The sequence below is a fragment of the Ambystoma mexicanum genome, chromosome 2q, assembly GCF_040938575.1.
Source record: "Ambystoma mexicanum isolate Mex_15411 chromosome 2q, UKY_AmexF1_1, whole genome shotgun sequence".
In the NCBI taxonomy this organism is placed as follows: Eukaryota; Metazoa; Chordata; class Amphibia; order Caudata; family Ambystomatidae; genus Ambystoma; species Ambystoma mexicanum.
In genome coordinates, this window is record NC_090924.1 from 1284007001 (window position 1) to 1284030947 (window position 23947).

The 23947-nt window shown below is 47.7% G+C and overlaps 1 protein-coding gene across 2 annotated transcripts in view; it reads right to left on the reverse strand.

Moving 5' to 3' along the window:
• Nucleotides 1-23947, reverse strand: part of TOPBP1 (DNA topoisomerase II binding protein 1) — a 1370800-nt gene that overhangs the window by 1290594 nt on the left and 56259 nt on the right. For both annotated transcript variants that reach the window (XM_069648712.1, XM_069648711.1), the window contains exon 2: nt 19859-19949. In XM_069648712.1, coding sequence (XP_069504813.1) covers nt 19859-19942 — 84 coding nt within the window. In that variant the 5' untranslated portion in view covers nt 19943-19949. The remainder of the gene's footprint in view (nt 1-19858; nt 19950-23947) is intronic.

Sequence of the window (23947 nt, forward strand, 5' to 3'; positions counted from 1 at the left end):
TGTAAACTGCTATCTAACAGATGTAATCAAATAGGCCACTCGAGGGATAATATACGGACAGCACTCGATAAAGCCAACCAAATGGACAGGGCAGAAACTCTCGACACAGAAAACTAAAAAGCCTCAAGAACTATACAGTATAGAAGTAAAATTCATTATGTAATACTGCACGAATCATTTTAAGATTCGTAAAATACTCAGTAAGCACTGGCACCTACTACTTTTGGATAAAGATCTAGCTGAGCACTTGGGCAAAATACAGGTATTTAAGAGAGCTCAAACACTGAAAAATCGATTGAGTCTGTTTTTATCGAGCCCTGTGCCGAGAGGAAATCTGATCTGGCTTTTACAAATGTGGGACTTGCACATTGTGCAAACATGCGCATGACACAGTGGACACATTCGTAGATTGTAATGGCACGATCTGGGCTATTAACTACTTTATAAATTGCAAAACGACATATGTAGTCTTTGCAATAATCTGTGTCTGCAATCAAATTTACATTGGGAGCACAATCAAAACATTGAAGACCAGGGGGGGGTGCTGGTGAGCAGTCATCGAACAAGGCCGTCTAGCGTGAAGCTCCGCAAGACGGCAGAACATTTTGGAATCTGGTGGCAGATCCAGACCTCTATATTGCAAACTTCCCTGTCTACCGGCTCCAGATACCCTGAGGAATAATAGCCTGAAGTTTCCCTTTGAGAGGTGCAATCCTTCCTGAGCCCCGGCCGACTGAACTGAGCGACCGCCTGGTTGTGGGAGTACGACTCCTGGGCCTTGGTCGGTGACGCTGCAGTGGCGCAAAAAGACAGCCCACACCGACGGGATCCTGAGGCCTGCTTTAACCCTCGAAACATCCCTGCATATACCACCAGACCATGGCTACAGAAGACTGCCGCTGACTCCTACACGGGGCAGCCCTGATCTCCTGTTACACGGCTCCTGTAGCCTGGAACCCCTCACCTGCTCTGCGTATCATCCTGCTACACCGCACTGTGGGACTTGAGACTACAGGGGAGACTGGCTAACAAGACTCATATCACCGGCATCCCCTCCGCACACAACCCCCTCCCTGGGAGTCGCCACAGCCCACCCCGGACCCTGCTATTGTGCTGCAATCGTGGGCAGGACTGCAATTCCTCAAGGTACTGAAGAACGTCCACTGACGCAGGGTCGTGGTTGCGGCCCTCTTCAAGTGGGTGAGCCATGGGCCACTGATCCTTCACAGAGCCACGCCGCTCCAGATTCCCTGAACACTCAAACATAACCCACAACGCCCGTTACTGGAGCAGCACTGAGGTAAGCCCTCGGCCCCCTGCGGGCGCCCTGTGCCTCAGCCCAGGGGCATGCTGGCCCCTGCGCTGATTCCTTCCCACTTCCCTCCTGCTGAGGGTTAGAGACATACCCGATAGCACTCCCCACTGTACGATACACGGCTGCCTTACCTTACGTAACAGAACCTCTAACCTGCACCTCAGAGGAGCTATTCCCTGTCTACAACATCCCACTCCAGGCTTGAAGAACCCTAACTGGGGAGGTCCCTACACTGCAATTGTGCACCTGCCCCGCTGGGCTCCTACCCGCACTGCAAGCGTGGCGCCACACCAACCAGCCTCTCTTTGCATAACCTGCGGACAAGAGACTCTGATCCTCACAACCTTGCTGCCTTATATCTCGCTGCTGTCTTATTCGTATGGCATATAATCACTGACCGGAAGACACCAGAACTACACATTCACAGCGGAACACACAGTGATTTAACCCGACTCCTGCGGTGCAATCCCACTGATCCTGCAGCAACATCTCCTGTGACGGTAAACGTGGGGCTGCTATTGGGTTGTCTGGGACATCAGCCATGACCAAAGGTTTCGGGGGTGGAAAAAAAGCTGGAGCTATGGACAAATTCGCAAGGTCCATGCCCAGAATGGATAAGGGACAGTCATCCGTCTCATGGCGAGTCACCCCAGCCAAACCCCAGCCCCCCCCCATCCCCCACCGGTCCCTGACCTAACCTCCATGATGGAGGCCATGGCAAAGAGCTTTGCGGCTGTGTACGAAAAACTTGATGATAGTACTGCAAACATGGCGTCAATGCGGACCCAACTAGCCCACGAGGGAGCCAGAATCACAGAGGCTGAGACCAGAAAAGGAGCCAACGAGGATGGCCTTCACGCCTCGATTCCCGCTCATGAAGAAATAACATCCGGATAGTCGGGGTCCCTGAGGATGCACTTGCAGCGAAAATGGAATTGGCCACCGAGAATCTACTAAATGACCTCCTGGGAAACCCGGACTTGTCCCCCCTTCTTTGCTGTGGAGCGTAGCGTGCTCGCCGTGCACTGGTGTTCCGGCCTAAGCCTGGAGACTTCCCCAGACGCATAATTGTGTGAAAATACTGAGTTATCGTGATAAGGATCACCTCCTCAGACTGGCTCGGGAAAAAAAGGAAATGAGGCTGGGATACCAGATCATCTGAAGACTTCTCCACCGCTGTGCAACAAGAACGTCACCAATTTTTGGGGTGAAAAAGATGCTCAGAAAGAGAAATATCCAATACGCTAAGTTGTTCCCTGCACGCCTAAAGCTCCACTTTTGGGGCAAACTGTACGTCTTAACCATTCCGAGCGAAGCAGTGAAATTCATAGAGGCACAGATACCCATAGATGACCCAGTTGCCGACCCGGCTGCAGAGGACCAACCTGACTGAGCACAACTGTCTCGCTTTGATTAGTGCTTTTCCATCCTAGTTCTAATATGAGCGGATGGCAGCGCCTTAATGCAACTACCACCTTTCATGCTACAATTATGGGTATCTCACCCCAGAACCGATACTTGAAGCCGTGCGGCAACAGTATATCCCCTGGCAGTTGCCATAAGCTTTGTAAGGGTTGGGTTGGCCCCTGTTTGCTTTTGGACAGGGGGCAGGGAGGGAAGAGACACTGATGAGTTGGGGGGTGGATGGAGGAAGGCGGGTGGGTGGAGGGAAGAGGGCGGTGTTATAGCTTCGCCAAGGAGCATCCAACAGGAAGTTTAAGTACCTGTCGCACAGTTTTGAGGAGCTTGAGAGGGGAAATGTTTAAACAATTGGCAACTGAGTGCTCTGGGGAGATGACTCTTCTACACATAGTACATGGTACTGGTGCACCACACCTGGCATAAGTAAAAACGGCCCATCGAATATGGCACAGCAACTAAAGATACAGAGCTGGTATGTCCGTGGGCTTGGTAACTTTGTTAAGACCTGCAAGATTATGTCATATGTACAGCGACACAGAGCAAATGTGCTCTTCCTCCAAGAAGCGCAGGCCAGATAGGGAATATGTCACAATATAGCCCCTGCCTGGGGCCAAACTAGATACTTTACCATTTTCTCTAACAAATCACAGGGCGTCATTACTCTGATACATAAGAACTGAAGGTTTGTCGAGAAGACGGCACATCTAGATCCCTAAGGGAGATCCATGGTGATCCACTGTATACTAGAAGGCACCGAAGTTATCCTTGCAAATACATACTGCCCTAACAGACTCCCCAGAGTTATTTGATGAATTTGAGATGCATCCATCGGTGTATGTTGGGATACACGTGATTTAGGGGGGGTGGATATGAATTTTATATTGAATCGCTCGCTTGACAGAACCCCACACCTAGACTCCAAACTAGAGCCGCACGACAGCTACACTTGCTTATACAATCACTAGCACTATGGGATCCATGGCGCATCATGCACCCACAAATGAGAGAATATACCTTTTATCCTCTGCGCACGACATGTCATCTCGAATCGATAAGTTTCTGATCTCCGGCTCGCTGATGAGAGTTATGGACACAGACATCAGGCCTGCAACATATCAGACCACTCCCCGATATCTCAACGCTGCAGACCAAGAGTAGGCATATCGGCTGCACTGGAAGGTTCAAATCAGCGGCGCTGGAGGGCCTAGTGTTTCGTGCAGATATTAGTGTTCCATCATGCAATTGGAAGAAAATTAAAACAAATCAGGACTGGCTCAAGGTGTCACGCATTGTAACTTGGCAGCTAGGTATGTGCGGATTTAATTTTTTGATTAGGCATGTTATAGCATAAGCTTTTCACGCCAATCATACAAAATAAATTGATAATTATTGACACTTAAATTATATATGTTTATAAAAGAGCACCATATATCGCACTAAGAGAATAGTTTAAAAAGACTTCAGGTTTTACATACTACTTACTTTTGCATATTTGCTAAAAATAAAATATTCTCCAAATGTCAAAGTGCAACGGTCAAAGACGGGACATACCCCTGTAAACATCGGCCCCAAAAACTAACAAGAACCCATCGTCTCCTCATTGTCATGAACACTATTATGGGCCACAAGCAAGCACCCACAATAGCCCTAAGGGCCTTAAAACCTCTGGAAAAGGCCTCTGGCGCCAGGTTCATATGCTGTAAGGAAGACACATAGCAGGTTTGCTTTCAATTATAAACATGGGAACTTTAAATCCAACATGGAGCCCACCGCATAGCTCAGTTCTTAGGAACCAAGCCATGCGGTCTAGTGCTTTGGGTGTGGGGCTGGGCCTGGAACTACTTTGCCTGGGCTATTTAAACCATACCCAAACAGCAGAACACGCTTCGCGTTATTCTGCATCTAGCAGCGCGACGCTCAGTGTTCAGCTCCTGGTCTTCAGCAGCTCCCTGCAGTCCTGCAAGAACAAGATTACTCTGCCTTACCTGTGAGTACACAATCCAGCATTCAGCATCTCAACCATCCCTCGCTGGAAGACAACAACCTGTGGAAATAAAGAGAGAAGAAAAGCATCAACATGGTTGCCAGTCAATTCCTCGAAAAAAATTGGTCGACCAGACAAATGGTCGAAGCAAATTGGTCGAAAACCATTTTGTCGAATTTCTTTTTTCTATTGTAACCCTTTTTTTTTTTTTTTTTTGGGGGGGTCCCCCCCAACCCCCTTTTTTTTCTCTAAAAACCCCTTTTTTAACTAAACGAAAACCCAAAAAATAAATATATAAATAAATAAAAATTTCGACGAAATGGTTTTCGACCAAATTGCGTCGACCAAATTGCAGTCGACCATTTTTTTTTCGACGAGTTGACTGGACACCCATCAACATCACTCACCTGTGAGTACTAGCTTGAGGAATTCCTGCAATCCGCTGTCGCAGCCTCCGCTCTAACATTGCGACCTGAAATAACAAGAAAGGGAATAATATTAAAACGCGCACGATTTCAGAACATCGAATTTCATTATTCTTACCTGAATTCCGTTGCGCTTCCATCCAGAACACCACAGTAGCATCCTGCAACGAAAGGGAGACATATTCAGGTTCGCTTTCAACATTTAACAAACGCGCTGCACTCTATGCATTACTTACCTTAACGGATTCCTGGGGCCAGGTTTCATCGTTCTCTCATCCACTCGTAGCACCACAGAGGCCTGTGAGGAGAAGAAGAAGAGAACATAGGTTAGCTTTAAATAGACAATAAAAGAACGCTGTGCTTCGTGCTTTCCCTTACCTAAAGCGTGCATCTGCACCCGGTAATGCAGCACCAAAAGACTTTCACACCTGTAAAGAAGGAAAATAAAGACATTAATGAAACTTCTGAAAACCACCATATAAGAGCAGACAAAGACTGATAAAACATCAAACCTACCCGTCTCCCAGCAGACTTGGGGTCACAGCAGGCCTGGACTCGAAGGAAGGCGCACTGCACCAGTGAAGCAACTCAGTCGGAGCGCCAGTAACCGTTAAGCGCCCCTGCACAAGAAACGCAAGACAGATAGATCACCATACCAGAAAATAAGGTGGGAGGGGGATTGGTTTGAGGGAGGTGGGAGATTCACCCACTAAAAACAGTTATTACAAATCCTCCCTCCTGTATTACAGATTCACTATTTCCACCCTGGGCAACTACTTATCCAGGGTTACAGACCTCAGAGCTTTCCAGACGCCCCCCGGGGATATCAAGTGAGCGTAACGCTCATACAAATCTAATAAATTAGTAAGAATTTTCTTATTTGGGGACAGGGCTATTTCAACAAATACGCTTGTGGTTTCCCCAAAATATAAGTATATTGAACTAATTGTTGTATGGAGGAGCATGTTAAAGCCTTAGTCAAATTCTTTTGGAAGTCCCAATTTTGGGCATTTTTTTTTAAGGCAGGGTATTAATTAACAACCATTTCTGGTTGTTTCCACCTCTGGTGGCGAGGCTTTTCCCAGGGAAGTGTCCAGGACCGCTCCAATGAACTGGAGTCTCTGTGATGGGATCATCTGTGACTTCTTTAAATTGAGGCAGAAGCCCAGTTTGTGGAGGAAGTGGCAGACATAATCTAGCTGGATCTGAGCTTGTTCCGGAGATACATCTCTGATTAGCCAATCGTCCAGGTAGGGGTAGACGTGAATCCCTTCCCTCCTTAGACTTGCAGCCACTACCGACATTAGCTTGGTGAAGACCCTCGGGCGGAGGTCAGCCCAAATGGCAGAACTCGAAATTGATAATGAGAGCCGCCAATTGCGAACCTCAGGTATTTCCTGTGTTTGAGATGGATTGGCACATGGGAATAAGCATCCTGAAGGTCCAGAGATACCAGCCAGTCCTGGAGATGGAGGGCCTGAAGGACCTGAGAGAGAGTTACCATCTTGAACTTGTCCTTCCTGAGGAACTTGTTCAATTCTCGTAAGTCCAAGATAGGTCTCAGTCCTCAGTCCTTCTTCGGTATTAGGAAGTAGGGGGGAGTACCAGCCCTTGTTCCTCTCCGCTACAGGTACCGGTTCTATGGCACCTTTCTCCAGCAAGTCTACAATTTCCTGCAAGAGGAGCGGATCTGGAACTTTCAGAGATATGTTCCCCGGTGGAGGGCTCTGAGGAATGCGTAGAAAAGGCAGGTAGTAACCTTGGGTAACTGTCTCCAATGCCCAAGCATCTGACGTAATAGCCTGCCATTCCGTCAGATGTTGAGTTAGTCTGCCCCCTACTGGTGTCTTGTGAGGAGAGTCCTCAGAGTGATTTAGAGGCGGCTGATGCAGATGCCGAGGGTAAAGAGGCACCTGCTGCTGCGGCTTTTGTATTTTTACCCAGTCCACCTCGGGTGAATCTTTTTTGACCACTTTGAACCAACTGTCCTCTGCCTTTTCCGAATGCGGAATAAAAGCGAAAGGACTTACCTCTACAAGAGGTTCCTGAGGGGCGATATGGCGTTTGACGGATTGCAGCTCCCAGAGATTTTGCTGCTGCTTTGGATGGCTCTACTTTTCTAGACTGTCATCCGCCTTCTTACCAAACAAAAAAGATCTGTCAAAGGGCATATTTAAAAGTCTGGCTTGTACATCTGAAGCAAACTCAGACTTTTGCAACCACGCAAATCTGCGGGTTATAGTACTTGCCGCCATGGCCCTACTGATACTGTCCGCAGAATCAATGCCAGTTTGAAGGGATTCGCACATTGCGTCTTTACCATACTTAATGATGTTTAGAAACGCTTCCCTTTCTTCTCCCTCTGGGAGGCAGTCAGCCGCTGATGAAGCACACTCCCAAACTGTGTGGCTGAACCTTGCGAGCGTACAAGTAGCGTTAATAGATTTCAACGCCCTGCTACATGCAGAAAAGACTTTCTTAGCCATAGAGTAGTATCTTTTGTCATCCCTGTCCTGTGGAACAGTAGGGTATGCCGATCTACTGCCTGATGCAGTTGCTGCTTGAACAACCAGACTCTCCAGAGTTGAATGTTTAGACAAGAATTTAGGGTCAGTAGCAGATACCCTATATTTGGCTGATAACTTCTTGTTAACCGCCGGGATAACCTCGGGAGTTTCCCATTGAGCCAATATTTTTTTGTAATGCAGTGTGAAATGGAACCACAGGATCCTCCTGTGGGCCTTTAACTAAAATGTCTGTAAGATCATCCTGTTGGGATTCAGGTGAAGGTGTAGACCAACCCATGAATTCTATAATCCTTGCCAAGGGGTCTCGGCATGTTCCCTTGGGTCTGGTTTGGCAAATTCCATTTCTGGGGAAGTGTCTAACCCACTTGCCTCATGTAAGGATTCTCAAAGGTCCTTAAACCTATTTTTCTCAGAGGTAAATTCCTCCGGTTCAGGTGTTGTAGTTCTCTGCAACCCAAAGGGTCTTTCTTGATCCGAATCCTCCCCTTCTTCATAAATTGAAGACAAAGGTCTGAAATGATCAGACCTTGGAAATGGCTTAAATCCCATTTCCAGAGCAGAAGGGGCCAAATTTGTCATAATTGGTTGAGAAAACATCGATGTCGTCGACGCGGACGTTAAAGGCTTCGAAAACACTGAAAAAGGTGTCGAGAAGATCAGAAGAGGCCTCGAAGAGCTCGAGAGGATCGGAATCCTACTCGAGGTTGTCAATGACATTCTCGAAGTCGTGTTAGAGGCCCTGGGTATGACCACTGGCTGTGAGGTAGTGACGGCCGTGGGTTTGTTCTTATTCTGCATCGAAGACGGCATCGATTCAATCGACCTATGTGTCGATGAGCCCTTCGATAATGGCGTTGATTTATGCGAAGGGACTTTCGACGATGGCACAGTGCCTTTGCTAGAGGGTTTGTGGCACTCTCGAGTAGTTTCTTTCGCCGGGTGCAATGACTCGCAGCGTTTTTATTTTTCGGGTCTTTCACCCAGGGTATCACCCTCAGCTGTCTTCGAGGGGGTCGAGGCCGCTTTCTCAAAGACGCTAAGCATCCTTTTACGGATTTCCTCCCACTCAGCCTGAGAGCTATGTTTTGTGGGGCAGGTGACTCTTTCCGGGGAAACAGAAGACGAGGAAGGGGATCTTCAACGTCTCTTACTCGAATGCTTGGATCTCGAAGAGTGGTGGGAACTGCTTCGTGACCTAGAACGAGAATGTTTCCTGTGTCGGCGAGGAGACGAATGTCTCGACTCTGCCGATGAAACTTTCGAAGGAGTTTTAACTGTCTTACCTCTCTCAAGCTTCCCCCTACACTCCTTCAAGGCTTTCGCAGTCATGGACATGCAGTCCTCGCACTCCGAACATTGGTGCTCCGTTCCCAGGCACCACAAACAGATCCTGTGAGGATCTCTCAACGACATTTTCTTTCCACAGTCTCGACATTTTTTGAAGCCGGACCGTGAGTCGTCGGTTCGGATGAGGAAGCCATAGAGTAAGAGTTGGTATTTGTGGAATAATGAAGAATATATCTGACTAACGAACTGAGCAACGCGATTCCGAGGCTCACGAAGCGCGGAAAAACAGAACTGAGCAACGACGCTGCGCGAGTCTATTTATACGCATGACGACGTCAGCGCCGATACGGAGGCTTTCGGGGGACATCGGCTCGAGGGACATCGACGCGCAGCGCCCTCTACTGAAAAAATGTTTGCCAAGACCAGCAAACTGGAGATGATCCATCAAGATAAGGAATACGTCAGAGGACACAATCCCTTCGAAACATTGTTAATGCAACCATAGCTCCAGATATATTTTCATTAATAAATTAACAGAGCCTCTTGTTGCCAACACCTGAAGCATATTTTGCCATTCCTTAGTTCTAGAAGCTTTATGCTCTCTAATCCAGTTCCTGTAGGCATTCCTATATTGTATCATATTACCTTTTTCAAGGATGGATATACATCCTTGTCCTTTTGTATTGTAAGTTTTACAAGTCTCAGTTGGCGTTTTTCTCGTGCAATTAAGCTGTCAAATGTATGGTTTCTTATGTTTCAATATTTAAAGTCTGAGGTGGAAGCCCATCTATTCATAGTAATTGCTATCCAGCTTTCGGCCTCAGCAAGACTGAACAGAGCAATTGAGGAAACCTCTCTTAATGCTCTATTCAGCATTCTGATATTTATTTTCGATGGTAAGATGCAATTCCCCTGTGTATTAATAGAGAGGCTCTCCTCCATTGCCCTAGTGGGACATACTAAATTAGACACCATAGATATCTTCAGAATGTTATGGTCACTATATCTAGTCTGCAGTACTTGTGTCTTACTTAATCTATCCCAGCTAACAGAGTCTACAAAAAATAATCAATGACTGCCAGTTTCTCACCCATTCGCCAAGTAAGATCAGTCGCTGTGCAACCTTTTGAAGCGCAATTGGCCACATTAAGACCCATAATAGACATAACATTACAAAGCTCTTTACCAAGAGCATCTCTTATTTGTGGAAAGTAATCTCGGTCCTTAGAAGTGTGAGGAGTCAGGAATGAGATGCGGGCACAGAAGAGGCATATTTTGGATAAAAACATTTATTAAAATAAGTGGGATTGGAAAATGCCTCACTTTCCCTATTCTAGGAGGAATTTCCCTACCCTACCTCAAACCAAAGCTAGAGCCTGTCCAGTTCCAAGATGGCCAAACAAAGGATCCGTCCTTTGTCCATAATCCTTTTCTGGCCCTCACACTCTAAACTCTAAAGGTGTAAAGGAAGTTGTTTCTTGACTTGTCCAAGTGCTCAAATGTTCAAGTTCAACACAGGCGTTCAAATCCAACAAAAAGACTCTTGTCACAAACAAGGTGGTCTTGGCTTTTCCAAATGATCAAATGTAAAAATTCAAGACAAAAGTTGCAGTTCAACCGAAAGGCTTTTCTCATGAACAATGCTTTTTATTACCAGGGATTAGCTTTCTTCCCTAGGTTCCTTAAATACATGTTCATTGGTTCAACACTTGTTGGGAATTGGCTCCCTTCCCCAAGCTTTCTCTTCCTTTAATACTTTACAGTTCTGTTAGGGATATGTCTTCTCTTAAGGCCATCCCTCATCTCTTTAAAGTTTCCCAACAGTTCATTAAACCAAGGACCTTTCCTTACAATATTACTTATATCAATCTCCACCTGGACAACTTTCTGCCAGATCACGTAGCCTTCATCACTTAAACATTAACCTTCACATGGTATACTCTACTGCCAGGACTTTGTTGTATAAATAGTTAATTACTCAAATACTTAATTTCAACCGGTGTATTTACTTTTCAGGGCTTTATATTTTGGATCACTCTTCCATCACAACCTTCATTTAGTATATTTGCTTGCCAGGTCTTTGTCATATGGGTTACTCTTTCCTCCCCGGTTGGGCTTTAATAATCCATTAATAACTTACGTTAGAAACACTGGCTTCTCTAATGATATAATTGCTTTCTGCTCGTGGCATTATCAAAAAGCGTTTTCCTTTATTTAACCACCCGGTAAACCATACACCTCTTCTAGGTTCACTGGCTATTTCTGTTGTTGATTCACAGCAACCATTATTTCCAGTTACCCTACTTTCTTCCCAGGGCTTACTGGTTGTCTGTTGTGCCACCTCGTTCCTCTCTGCCTTGCTGTACTGCCTTTGCATGCACAGCAAGGCAGCCCCCAGCGCAGCAGTTCTGTGGTGTCAGTTTTCGGGATGCCCTGTTTCCACGGCTTTCGCTCTCCAAACAGTGGACCGCCCGCACCTTGGCTTCTCCATTCCTTCGTCGGGTCTGACTTTCCAACCTCTGCCACAGCGTACCCGCCTTCAATGCGGTGCTTGGCAAGCTTACGGTTTGCGAAGTGATCTGGCGTCTGCTGCTTTCCTCTCTCACGCCGGTCAGATGTGACCAGCCCGTATTTCAAAACTTCCCCGTTTGCTTACTCATTTCCCAACAACTAGAACACAGAGTTCGCTGCCCGGGCCTTGTAATAATCATTACTAGGTCACTCTTATTTGTGGCAGTTGTTTTGTAATTGGTTTCCAAATGTCTTGGGCTAAGTGGATACTGAGCTCCCCGGGGAGTGATCTTCACTACTCTCTGCCTCTTCCTCGTCCCAGTCTGCATTATGTTTTCCCTAATGGGAATTTGGGGTTTAAACACCCTAGCATTATACAGGAGGTGGAGGAGGAGGGTGACAATATGCCATTAAGGCATGAGGGACTAAGGAGACATCCGTGACAGTGAAAGGAGGAAATGTGTTTTCCTCCAAGGGCGTTGTGTCTCCCTGTGAGTCTCCGTCATACAGTCACCCCAGAGTCAGGATCAGGTAGTGGCTGCCGTCCACTAGCCACATAGGGGGAGGCTATCCCCGGGAAAGGAGTGATACACCCTCGGATTCATCACAGTAGCATACAAGTTACTAAAGCTTGCATCTACCGAAATCATTCTACAGTGAACATTAAAATCACTGCCAATCACATTTAGACACTCACTCAAGTTGCATGCATAGTTCATCAAGAACCTCAATATAAATTTCTGTTTCAACCCCCCGGAGGACTGTATACATTAACAACAAGTATGTCCGGTCCCAAAGCCCTAAACACATGTACAGCAAGCACATCGACTGTCTTAATAATAGTACGCACAGTAAGAAATCTCATGTTCTTAACAGCAATTTGAAGGCCTCGAATAGTCCAACCTATGTGGCCTTTAATGGCTTCTATCATAGCAATCACGTATCCGTCAATTGACAGTGGAGTACATAGTCACCTGCATAAGAATAACAACATCTTTTTTTTTTTTTAAAGTGTTCTCAGAGTTGGTTAGATGTTTAAACCCTCTGGTATTCCGTGAAGCAATATGCAGGAGCTTTAGCTAATTATTCTTTACAAATAATGCTGCTTTTGTGCAAGATTTGTGGGACCCACGCCTAATCAGTGATAGCTTGCAGGTTATGCCTCTCCATTGTAGATTTTAAGGCAATTATCTGCATCCCTTGTTTGTTGCAAGTGACTCTTCGCTCTGGATATGGTTGGTTCAGGCCAGGAGCTTCTATTTCATATGTTGATAGATCAAATCCCATTTTAATGAGACTGTGTAGGTATGTTAAAATTAACAACATTACTTTTGTTGAGTAGCAGTGAACTAGAGTTTTCCTGGGAAACACTTGATCCACCATTTCAATGTAGCCTATATCAATAGACGCAATGACCCGTAACTTAGGTATTAAATTCAATTTAAGAAACGTTTGCCTATTAATAGGGCCATCATCGGATTGGTCAAAAATATCTTAAATTTGCAAGCATGCCCAAGACAATTGATCCTCTTCTCTTTTTACTTTTTTCTCATGCCCTTGCACTCTCTTTTCCTCCTTCTCTACATCAGAGCTTTCCGATATATCCATTATGATATGATGATATGATAAGGCATTTGTAATGCGCCTATACACCAGTGTTTCAAGGCGCGACGAGGCAGGGGGGGGGGAACAAGGGGAGACAGACAACGATCTTACTAGGCCAGGTGTCATTCAGATCGCGCAAGTGCAAGGGTAGAGGGGAAGGGAAAAGTGCATGGGGGAAGGGAGAGGGGAAAGTGCAGTACAAGGTTATAAGCATACAGCATACAGGATAAATAACAAGGGCCAGCTGGTGGCAAGTGCGAGGTAAGTGCAGACAAGTGCTGGGAAGGGGGGCTGTATGGATACAGACACAGTCCCGTAGTGCAGGGGTTGCCGTGGAGGCAGTGCAGGGGAGAGTGGCTGGGCCGAGAACGGTGAATGGCCCAGTTGCAGATTCAGTGCAGTTTCAGTAGTATTAGCAGGGGAGAGGGGGAGAGAAAGCGGAGGCAAAGAGGAAGGTTTTGAGGTGCTTCCGGAACCGGAGGTGGTTCTCCTCAAGTTTCAGGGAGGTAGGAAGGCTGTTCCAGAGGGAGGCCCCTGCAGTGGAAAGAGATCTGCCCCCAACTCGTTGTTTGGAGAAGCGGCTGACCCTGAGGGAGTTGGAGGCGGATGAGCGAAGAGCTCGAGAAGGAAGATATTTAGGAAGAGAGAGTTGAAGGTATTTTGGCCCAAGGCCCCAGACGGCCTTGTGGACAATGCAGAGGGTTTTGAACTTAATCCTCGCAGTCACTGGGAGCCAGTGTAGTGATTTCAGTCCTGGAGAGATACGGTCCCTGGGCTTGAGGCCAAGGACAAGTCTTGCAGTCCTGTTCTGGATGAGTTGCAAAGGGCGGAGAGTAGAGGCGGGCAGATTAAGATAGAGGCTGTTACAGTAGTCCAGCTTAGAGAGAACCAGGGCTCTAGAGACAGTGAGCTTCTGGGGGAAGGAGAGGAAAGGAAGGATACCTCTGAGGAGGTGTAGCTGGTAGTGTGACTTCTTAGATACGTCGGATATGTGAGGAGAGAAGGAGAGTGTGGAGTCGAAGATGACCCCAAGGTTTTTTGCCTTGCAGGTAGGAGTAGGAAGAGGGCCCAGAGAGGCCGGCCAGAGAGCAGCAGGGAAGGAGGGAGTGGGAGTGCCGATGAGTAGAATCTCAGTCTTACTGGCATTAAGGCAGAGGTTGTTGGCGGCACACCATTCCTGGATAGCAGAAAGACAGTCAGAGATGAGGGAAGGAGAAGAGGAGGCCGAGGGTAGCCTGAAAATGAGTTGGGTATCATCCGCATAGCACTGAAAGCAGGGGCAGAGAGCGGCGATGTGGTGGGCGAGAAGTGCCAGATACTGGTTGAACAGCCAGGGAGAGAGGTTAGATCCCTGGGGGACACCACAGGTAGAGAAGAAGATGTCAGAGAGGAAAGACCCCAGTTGGACCTGGGAGGTCGATTTGAGAGGAAAGAGGTCAGCCACGTCAGAGCCTGACCAGTGATACCGAGGTTATCACGGAGACGGTTGAGCAGGATGGTATGGTTGACAGTATCAAAGGCAGAAGAGAGATCAAGCAAAATGAGAACACATGGAATGTTAGAGTCAAGGTTCGAGAGCAGGTCCTCACGGATGTTCAGGAGAGCAGTTTCCGTGCTTCTGGCAGCTCTGAAGCCAGACTGATGGTCATGAAGACTACCAACACATTGAGCATGGCGATTAAGCTGGGAGATGGCCAGTTTCTCAAGGAGCTTGCCCAGGAAGGGAGTGATAGAGATTGGGCGATAGTTAGCTGGGCAGGAAGGGTCGGAAGAGGGTTTCTTAGGAAGGGGGTGCACAAGGGAGTGCTTGAGAGGGGATGGGAAGACTCCAGAGGCGAAGGAGTGATTGCAGAAGTCAGCAAGGGCAGGAGCCAAGGAGTCAATGTGGTCCTTGATAGTTTTGGAGGAACAGGGGTGGACCTGTTTTGATGAGACTTTCATAGATCGGACTTGTCTTGAAACCTCGTCAGCAGAAAAAAGGGGAAAGGAAGAGAAGGAGAGAGGAGGGGTGGCTGCAGAAGAGCCAGAGGAAGGGCAGGGAATAGAGGGGGGGAGGTTATAGGAGGAGAGTGAGGACAGGATGTCCTGAGTTTTTGAAATGAAGTGAGAGGCCAGTGCCGTGCAGAGGGCCTGGGAGGGGACAGGAGAGGTAGAGACTGCAGCAGGGTTGGCCAGCTCCTTGCAGATTTTAAAGAGTTCGGCCGAATTGTTAGATGCCGCAGAGATGCGGGCTTGGATAAGGGCTCTCTTCTTGGTGAGAACGGAGAGCCGGTATTGCCTTTGGAGCAGGCGACAGGCCAGTTTGTCAGAGGATGAACATGAAGCACGCCATTTCCTCTCTGCCACCCTGCACTTGCGCTTAAGGGTGACGAGATCCGAGTCATACCAGGAGTTACATTTGGCTTTGGGCTTCAGGCGGATTCTCATGACAGGGGCAAGGATATCAAGAGTATCAGATATAGCGGAGTGGAGAGTGGAGAGGGCTGTGTCAGGGTGGGAGTCAGCCGAAGGGGGAGGAGGGGGCAAGAAGGTGGCAGCGAAAGCCTCAACTGACACGCGCTTCATGGGTCGGATGACCGAGAAGGAAGGTGGCAGTGATGGGGGTGGCTTTGCCTGTGGGGTAGGGAGGGTGAGGTGGGAGGAGAGGAGAAAGTGATCACTCCAGGAGAGAGGAGTGGAGAGAGGGACAGAGAGGGGAAGGTCAGAGGAGATCAGGGCATCAAGAGTGTGCCCTGCAGAATGAGTCGGCCCAGACGGGAGAATAGAGAGTGAGAGAGAGTCGCAGAGGTTGCGAAAGAGTCCAGAGGGGGGACAGGAGGCATCCAGGTGGATGTTGAAGTCTCCAAGAAAGAGGAGTTGGGTGGTTGAGGACAGGAGTGAGGAGGAGAGGTCCGCCCACTTGGAGAGGAAGGAGGAAATTTGACCAGGTGGCCGATAGATAGTAGCCACGGTAAGGGAATGGCTAGGAGAGAGAGAGAGTCGGCAGACAAGACATTCAAAAGAGGAGTAGGTCTGCATGGGAGTAACAGTGGCAGGAATCCACTCAGGGAAGATAAGGGCCACACCTCCCCCCGCACGGTTGGGCCTGGGCACAGAGAGGAGCTTGTAACCGTCGGGTAGGAGTGTGTCAAAGCTGGTGACAGAGCTGGCCGTGAACCATGTCTCAGTGAGACCGAGTACGTCAAGGTCAAGTTCCTCAAGAAGGCGGCAGATATCAGAGGAATGTTTGACGGCAGAGCGAGAGTTAAGAGTGGCAATGTGGAGAAGTTTGCCATCTTTGAAGGACTTCTGGGGAGGGGTACAGATCAGAGGTACGCCCTGCGGAGGTGAAGAAGGAGCATGAGAGGGGGTGGGGAGGGAGGGAAGAGGCAAGTTAGTCGAGGACAGAGGAGGGGGCACAGCAGGAGAGGAGAGGAAGTTGATGAGGCGTGGGAAGCGTCTATCGAAGAGGTGAAGGTTGGCCTGAGGGCCTTGGACCAAGACGGTCCCATTAGCATAGACATTAATGATGGCCTTAGAGGAGTGGAAGGAAGCCAAGAGGACATCCCAACGGGTGCCACCATTAATGGGGGAAGAGGAGAAAGGAGAGAGCACAGAGACCATATGAAGGGTCCATAGGTCAGGAGAAGGCACGAAAAAGAGGATGTCAGTCAGAGTTTCCTTGGAGGAGGCACTGGTGTAGGTGTCAGCGATAGGGAGGCCTGGGTTGGAGACCAGGATGTCCTTTTTAAACTTTTTCCTACCAGATTTAGTGAGGAGAGCAGGATAGTCAATGGAGAAGCAGTTAGAAAAGATTGGTGAGATAGAGAGCACCATAGAATAGGAGGGAGTGGGTGGGGGAAGACAGGACAAGCGCAAGTGGATAGGAAGAGAGCGGCAGGCGTTCGTTTACCACAAATTCAGAACACAGTAAGGGGTATCAGGTACACAGTGGAGAGGCCACCTAAGTTTGAAAATCCTGCAGAGGGAGAAAAACCCTAGTTTACCACAAATTCGGAACACGGTGAACACAGTAAGGGGTATCAGGTACACAGTGGAGAGGCCACCTAAGTTTGAAAATCCTGCAGAGGGAGAAAACCCTAGTTTACCACAAATTCGGAACACGGTGAACACAGTAAGGGGTATCAGGTACACAGTGGAGAGGCCACCTAAGTTTGAAGTGCATACAACTGAGTATTCATTAAGATCTTCCTTAGTAGCGGCCAAATTCACTGAATTATTCATAGACGCTTGGCGTTTTATTCTGCCAGAGAATTCTTTAGACGCAGAAGCAGGGGACTAAGCACGCAAAAACAGTTATAACATTTTCCAAGTCCTCTGCATCAAGTACAGATGAGATCACAGTGTTCTTGCATTTCACTCCCCATTTGTCTAACATCCTCCACCTGGGTAGTAGGGTTTGTGTCATTACGGCAACCATTGTTATTCTATTAGACATGGTTTCCGAGGTTTTATGCACAAGAGAATCTATATTAACCAGAATTCAGTACTAGTCCTTTTGTATATTTAGCGAGCCTGTATTGTGCTCATGATCAACAAGCAGGTCCGCAGAGTTCTGGTCATGAGCCTCGTTGGGGGAGTCAATCAACAGCTGGGATAGAGATTGGTCATGTACAGATGGAGAAAAAGGTGTCCAGATATGGGCTACCACTTAATTGTACATCCGCTGACCTCTCCAGCACAGAACATGGGTTCATTTCTAGGTGGTTTGTTAGCATGGGACTCGCCATTCTATTCCCTAACTTACCCTGGACTTCCTCCAAGGCTTTTTTTAAAAATTCAAGCACAGGTCAAGTAGGGAGATATTATCAATTAGTGAAAGCACAGTCCGGGCCCCTAATGAACCAAAATGATTATCAGTGAGTATTGCTGCCGAGTGACACAAATCCGTAATATGTGGAAACAGGACAAAGTTTGTAATTTTCCCTGCTATAGCACTGCTTCCAGGTTTATTAACACAGGATGCTGTTGTGCCCTTCCCAGCTCGATTTCGAAGAGTATAAGCCATGTAAACGGCAGATACATAGCGTGTCACATGACTTCAGAGAAACCAGTAACGCGTACTGCACGCCTTCAGCACTGCAGACTTTAGCCTTGTAAAATATGGAGAATGTCTCTCAACCTCTGCCTGTCAGTCTAAAGGACTGCCAAACACAACTTGTGGCACACTTTGCAAAGTGCATCCAGACAAACAGACCCAACCTTCCAAAGAAAAGCCAGGGATCGGGACAGCTCAGACACCGCCCTTATGCCGCTGAATATTTTCTGAGAAGGCAGAGTCCGCAGTGCAGATATTGACTCAATATGGAACTTGGTTTACAGGGTCTCCCATAAGACCCCATGGGCCGCCCGACTCCCCCCCCTCACCAAAACGTACCTGGAGTTGCCACTGCTCTGTCTTGCCACCCGCTTTCAGCAGTGAGAAAACTGTTAAGCGCTTAAGGGGGCCACTGCACCTTAAACTGGGCGATTGCAGGTAAACAGATTGTAGACTCTGAGCCATGCAATCTGTTCCAAACTGGCAACTCCACAGGCTCGAGAAAAGAGGCATCACATCATCAAACGTCAAGTCGCACTAATCGAGAGCGGTCAACTGCTTCAGACAGGATTAATTGTTCCTTCAAAAAGTGACTAAGAAATTACTTCTTTCCTTGGTGTTATCACTAAAGGCAAAGGGAAGGGCAACACAGCACACCATTTACAGAGAAGCAATAAAACAGATGTATTTATCCAGCAAACAACTCTTCAGCGGTTCATTAAGAAGATCTAGATCAGGTTAATGAGACAGCAAACAGTTATTTTGCTGGAATTCAACTTCTGTTGTCCTCGACACAACCTTGCAATTGCTAAATCTGAAAAACATCATGAACATGCTAATGGCATGTACTGTTGTGACACGGAGAGGGAACATGAACAAAGCACTCACAAACATATTTGAGACTGCTATTGTCAGAACTAGGCAAGATCTGGAGTATTCTTGTTTGAGGTCCTGGAGGCAATACACCACTCAACCAGGAGGAGGCCCTCCCACCCCCCAGACACTCTATAGGGACTACATTGGGAAGAAGGCCCTCCCAGTCGGGAGTGCTACGTAACACAACCTTGTTCTCAAAGGGCAGGACAGGATCTGCAGTAAGGGGTACAAACATAAGCCTTTTGATGCAGGTGCCATGTATACACAAGGTTGCAATAGTTGGTGACAATAGTTTATGTCCCAACACAGCCCCTTACGTGAGATGATTCTGCTGTCCACCATAAACCTGATTCCACAGCAAGACAGGCAGGTAATTCACTAAAATAACGTGTCTAGATACCTGGTTCCCTCAACTGAAAAATGTGCTGCCAGAATCTGTGCGGCGTCTCCTGTCTTTGGTCCAAAACTCAGATGACGCGGATCCCCATGTCATCGTGCTACAGCTTGCTGTGTCATGTCCTAGCGTTGCGAGGACGTCAATCTCCGATTAGCCAGGGCGTGTGGTACGCCCATAAGAAGGGATTGCCCTTTGGCGTGTACCGCGGCGCCGTGCGAATCCTAACAGCTATACTCCTGTCTTCTTACTCCTAGCGTATGCTCATGGCTGCACTCAAGGTCCCTTTGCAACATTTACGATCCAAAACCTAAATGTGGTGAGACCCTTTATGGATTTAATGAATAAATGTGAAAATAAGTGTGCTATTTTGCACCAATTAATCCATCAATAACCTTTTTCCTCCAAATTCTTCGACCGGCAACAGTGAATTAATTTGAGAAATTCAGAAATAGACTGCAAAATGTTCTTACCTCATAGGCTTTTAGAAAGAAATCTGTGTTCTCCTGAGATTTCACAAATTTAACATAAAATGGTTCCTGCTCACCTTTGGACATTCTTGCACTAAGAAAATAAAAATACACAAACAGTATTATAAACATGATAATATTTTCTTGTATAAATAAAAACACAAGTATTGGCTAATCGAGCAATTTTGTTTTGCTGCATATTGCCATCATATGCCGTGGCGCTCCAAACAGATGTCAGATATTCGCACCATTCAGGTTGGTCCACTAAATTTCAGATGCCACAGGAATTAACACAAAGCGTGCGGACTGACTTTCTAATTTTGGCAAGGAAGTGACCATATTGTAGTGCGAGCACAGGTGGAATCCACATGGAAATATTGCTAGACCCTCTGTCACATTACACCATCATTCCCAAAGAGATAGTGGCCTGGTTTGTGGAAAGGTAAAAGATCATATGAAGCCTGAAATTAATTACAAGGACTTTAGAATTATCCCCTATTAAAGTAACAGGGTACAAATAGTCCTCAATTAGATTTAAGGACGGAGCAACTGTGTCCTTTTGCAGCATTTACATGACCTGTGATGAACTCAGCAGTTGTGTGGGTACAATGTTTCCACACTGCAATTTCCCAAATGTGCCGAGTTCAGTGTGAGAGGAAAGACTTCAGAAGCCCCATCAAGAAATTCACATATAGAGGATATGATATGATATGGCATTTGTAACGCGCCTATACACAAGTGTTTCAAGGCGCGATGAGGCGGGGGGGATAAAACTGAGACAGACAACGATCCTACTAGACCAGGTGTCATTCAGACCGCGCAAGTGCAAGGGGAGAGGGGACTGGGAAAAGTGCAAGGGGAAGGCGAGAGGGGGAAAGTGCTGTACATGGTTAGTGGAATACAAGATAATTAATAGGGCCAGCTGGTGGCAAGTGCAAGGTAAGTGCCAGGAGAAGGGGCTGTGGGATACAGAGATAGTCCCGTAGTGCAGGTAGGCAGTGCAGGGAAGAGAGGCTTGGCCAAGGACCGAGATCGGTGAGTGGCCCAGTAGCGGAATCGGTGCAGGTTCAGTGATTTTAGCAGGGGAGAGAGGGAGAGAAAGCGGAGGCAAAGAGGAAAGTTTTGAGGTGCTTCCGGAACCGGAGATGGTTCTCCTCAAGTTTCAGCGAGGCAGGAAGGCTGTTCCAGAGGGAGGCCCCTGCTGCGAAGAGAGATCTACCCCCAGCTCGTTGCTTGGAGAAGCGGCTGACCCCGAGGTAGTTGGAGGTGGATGAGCGAAGAGGTCGAGAAGGAAGATATTTAGGAAGAGAGTTGAAGGTATTTTGGCCCAAGGCCCCAGAAGGCCTTGTGGACAATGCAGAGGGTTTTGAACTTAATCCTCGCAGCCACTGGGAGCCAGTGTAGAGATTTCAGTCCTGGAGAGATACGGTCCTTGGGCTTGAGGCCAAGGACAAGTCTCGCAGTCCTGTTCTGGATGAGTTGCAAAGGGCGGAGAGTAGAGGCGGAAAGATTTAGATAGAGGCTGTTACAGTAGTCCAGCTTCGAGAGAACCAGGGCTCTGGAGACAGTGAGCTTCTGGGGGAAGGAGAGGAAGGGAAGGATCCCTCTGAGGAGGTGTAGCTGGTAGTGAGACTTCTTAGAGACGTCAGATATGTGAGGAGAGAAAGAGAGTGTGGAGTCGAAGATGACCCCAAGGTTTTTTGCCTTGCAGGTAGGCACAGGAAGAGGGCCAAGGGAGGCCACAAGCTACAATGGTGGTAGGTCAATGTACGCCAAATTAACATAGAAACAAAGTGTTATGAAAGCTTACCCAGTATGTTTCCAGCCTCTTAGTTACACGCTGAAAACACTAAAGATGGCAGCACACCATAATCAGACTAAAATGAGTCTGGGGCGGAGAGCTTGAAGAAAGAATACTAATAAAAAAAGATGGTGAACAGACCTGTTATATGATTAGATTAGTCTCACGGGCCCAGACAGCCTCATGTGCACTTAGGTGCAGCAGTCAATCCCAGCCGTTACACAATTACAAGCCACAGGTGCACTCTCACTAGAAGGCCCATCAAGGAGGGTGGTGGTACAAAGTATAAAACCAAACCGCCCCAGTTGCACAGTGTGCGCTGATGGCAAAGGTTGTGGAAAGCAGTGGGACAGGGCTGGAAAGCGATATGAGGAGCAGGAGAAGAGGTAGTTATAGTGCAAGAAGAGATGGTGCTGAGAAGGAGGAGATGGCAATGCCAGAAGAGAAGGTGGTGAAAACTAAGGAGGAGGGGGGGGCACATAATAGAAGGAGGTGATAATAAAGGAGGAGGTAGTAAGAACAGCTGAGCGGATGGACCAAATAGCCAGAAAGAACAGCAAGGCATCATTTGTGGCCCGCTGTTGACTCTGCGCTCTTGAATCTCTACTATACCGTGAAGTGCAGTATTGCAGCAGCACCATCAGCGTGTGCTGCTGGAGGCTCCTGGGCCTTGGAGCCAGCGGCTTCTGAGCTACAAGTCCTTCCCTGATGCTGCAAGCTATCTTCTACCCCGCAAAGGTCGAGACCCTGGAGTAAGCTGTGACCACAGCCTGCACTGGCATCCAGTGACTAGTGCTTAAGGATGTGTTGACTGCACCTGCTAGAATCTCACTGTGCCTTCAGCGCCTGCAAGCCTCTTGGAGCATCTATTCTGCGGACAGGCACACTACGATGCACAGAGAAGGCAAAGGAAGGGCAGCTTAGACACGTTCGCTAGGACTGTGCCCAGAAAGCAGACTCCTGTGAGGACGATGGCTGAGAGCACAGACTTCTGAGTCCTCCCCTGACGAGGCTGCGGCCCCTGACATGCAACAAATTAACTGCAGCATGCAGGAGAGATGTACCTCCGTGAACAGCAAGCTGGACAATATCACCACTAACTTAAATTAGATTAAGTGAGTGCACATATTACTGAGGCTGAAACAAAGATTGTCCTGACGGAAGACAATCACATAGATTTGAAGTTGACTATTTCAAGGCTTTCCAAGAATCTGAAGGTGGTCCAGTCCAAGTGTGATGACCTTGAATCATGCAGTAGGCGTAATAATGTGTGCATTGTGGATTACCCGAGGCTGGTCATCAAGGCATCATGGAATGCTTTGTAGAAGATGTTCTTAAAGTATTGGACTGCACTGCACTCTCACCACACTTCACAGCGAAGCATGCAAATCCATCGTTGATACCGGAACCCGACCCTTGAGCCCCCACATCGTCCTATCATCACCCGTATCCTAAACTACAGGGACAAGAATTTATTGTTGAAATACCCCGGGGAGGTGGTCTCAAGATCAGCCCCTTGAAGAACGTGCTCACCTCGGTGTTCTTGTTTGGCAAGAATCTTCTCTTGCTGAGGTTGTCTTCCATTCCTTGATTTTGAAGAAAGTCGTTCCTTGTAGAGAAACAGTCCATCCCTTCCTGCCCAAGCAAACAGGCAGAACAAAGGGACGGCCCAGGGGGGCGAACTTCAGGGGGTGGGGGGAGTCAAAAGGCAGAAAACCCTCAGTGTATGGTGTGCTCAAACAGCGACAGATGGATGGTGAAAGAATCAGAAGAATCCAACAGAACTGCAGGTAGGTAAACACAGCAGACGGATGATTCCAACTTGAACAACAGGATAATTACAGAGGAGGAAAAACTCGAAGAGATCCAAGTTCAAGGGGCAGAAGAAGGAAGCAACGGGGAGGCCAAGCAGAGCCAGCGGGATCTGCAAGGAAACCGAAGGAAACTAAACGGGGAAGGGGAGAAGGTGGGCGGCAAGGAGAGAAGCAGGGAAGGTTGAAGAAAAAAGAAGAAACATTACCAGGCAGAGAACCGGCACTAGCGTATAACCAGAGCAGAGTTACAGGGCTGCAACTTGTACATGAGCGAATTCTGGGAGGAGAAAAGGAAAACAGTGTGCGCCATCTTGAAAAGAACATTACCTGGAGTTGCCGGGATAACGTGATGGCACACAGGAGTGTACTTATTTCCAACGATGCCGCAGTGACCACTGTGTCGATGTGACAGAAGGGGGCCTTTTTGGGAGTGAACAAACTTATTTGTGAGCGGCAGATTAAGTATGCAATGATATT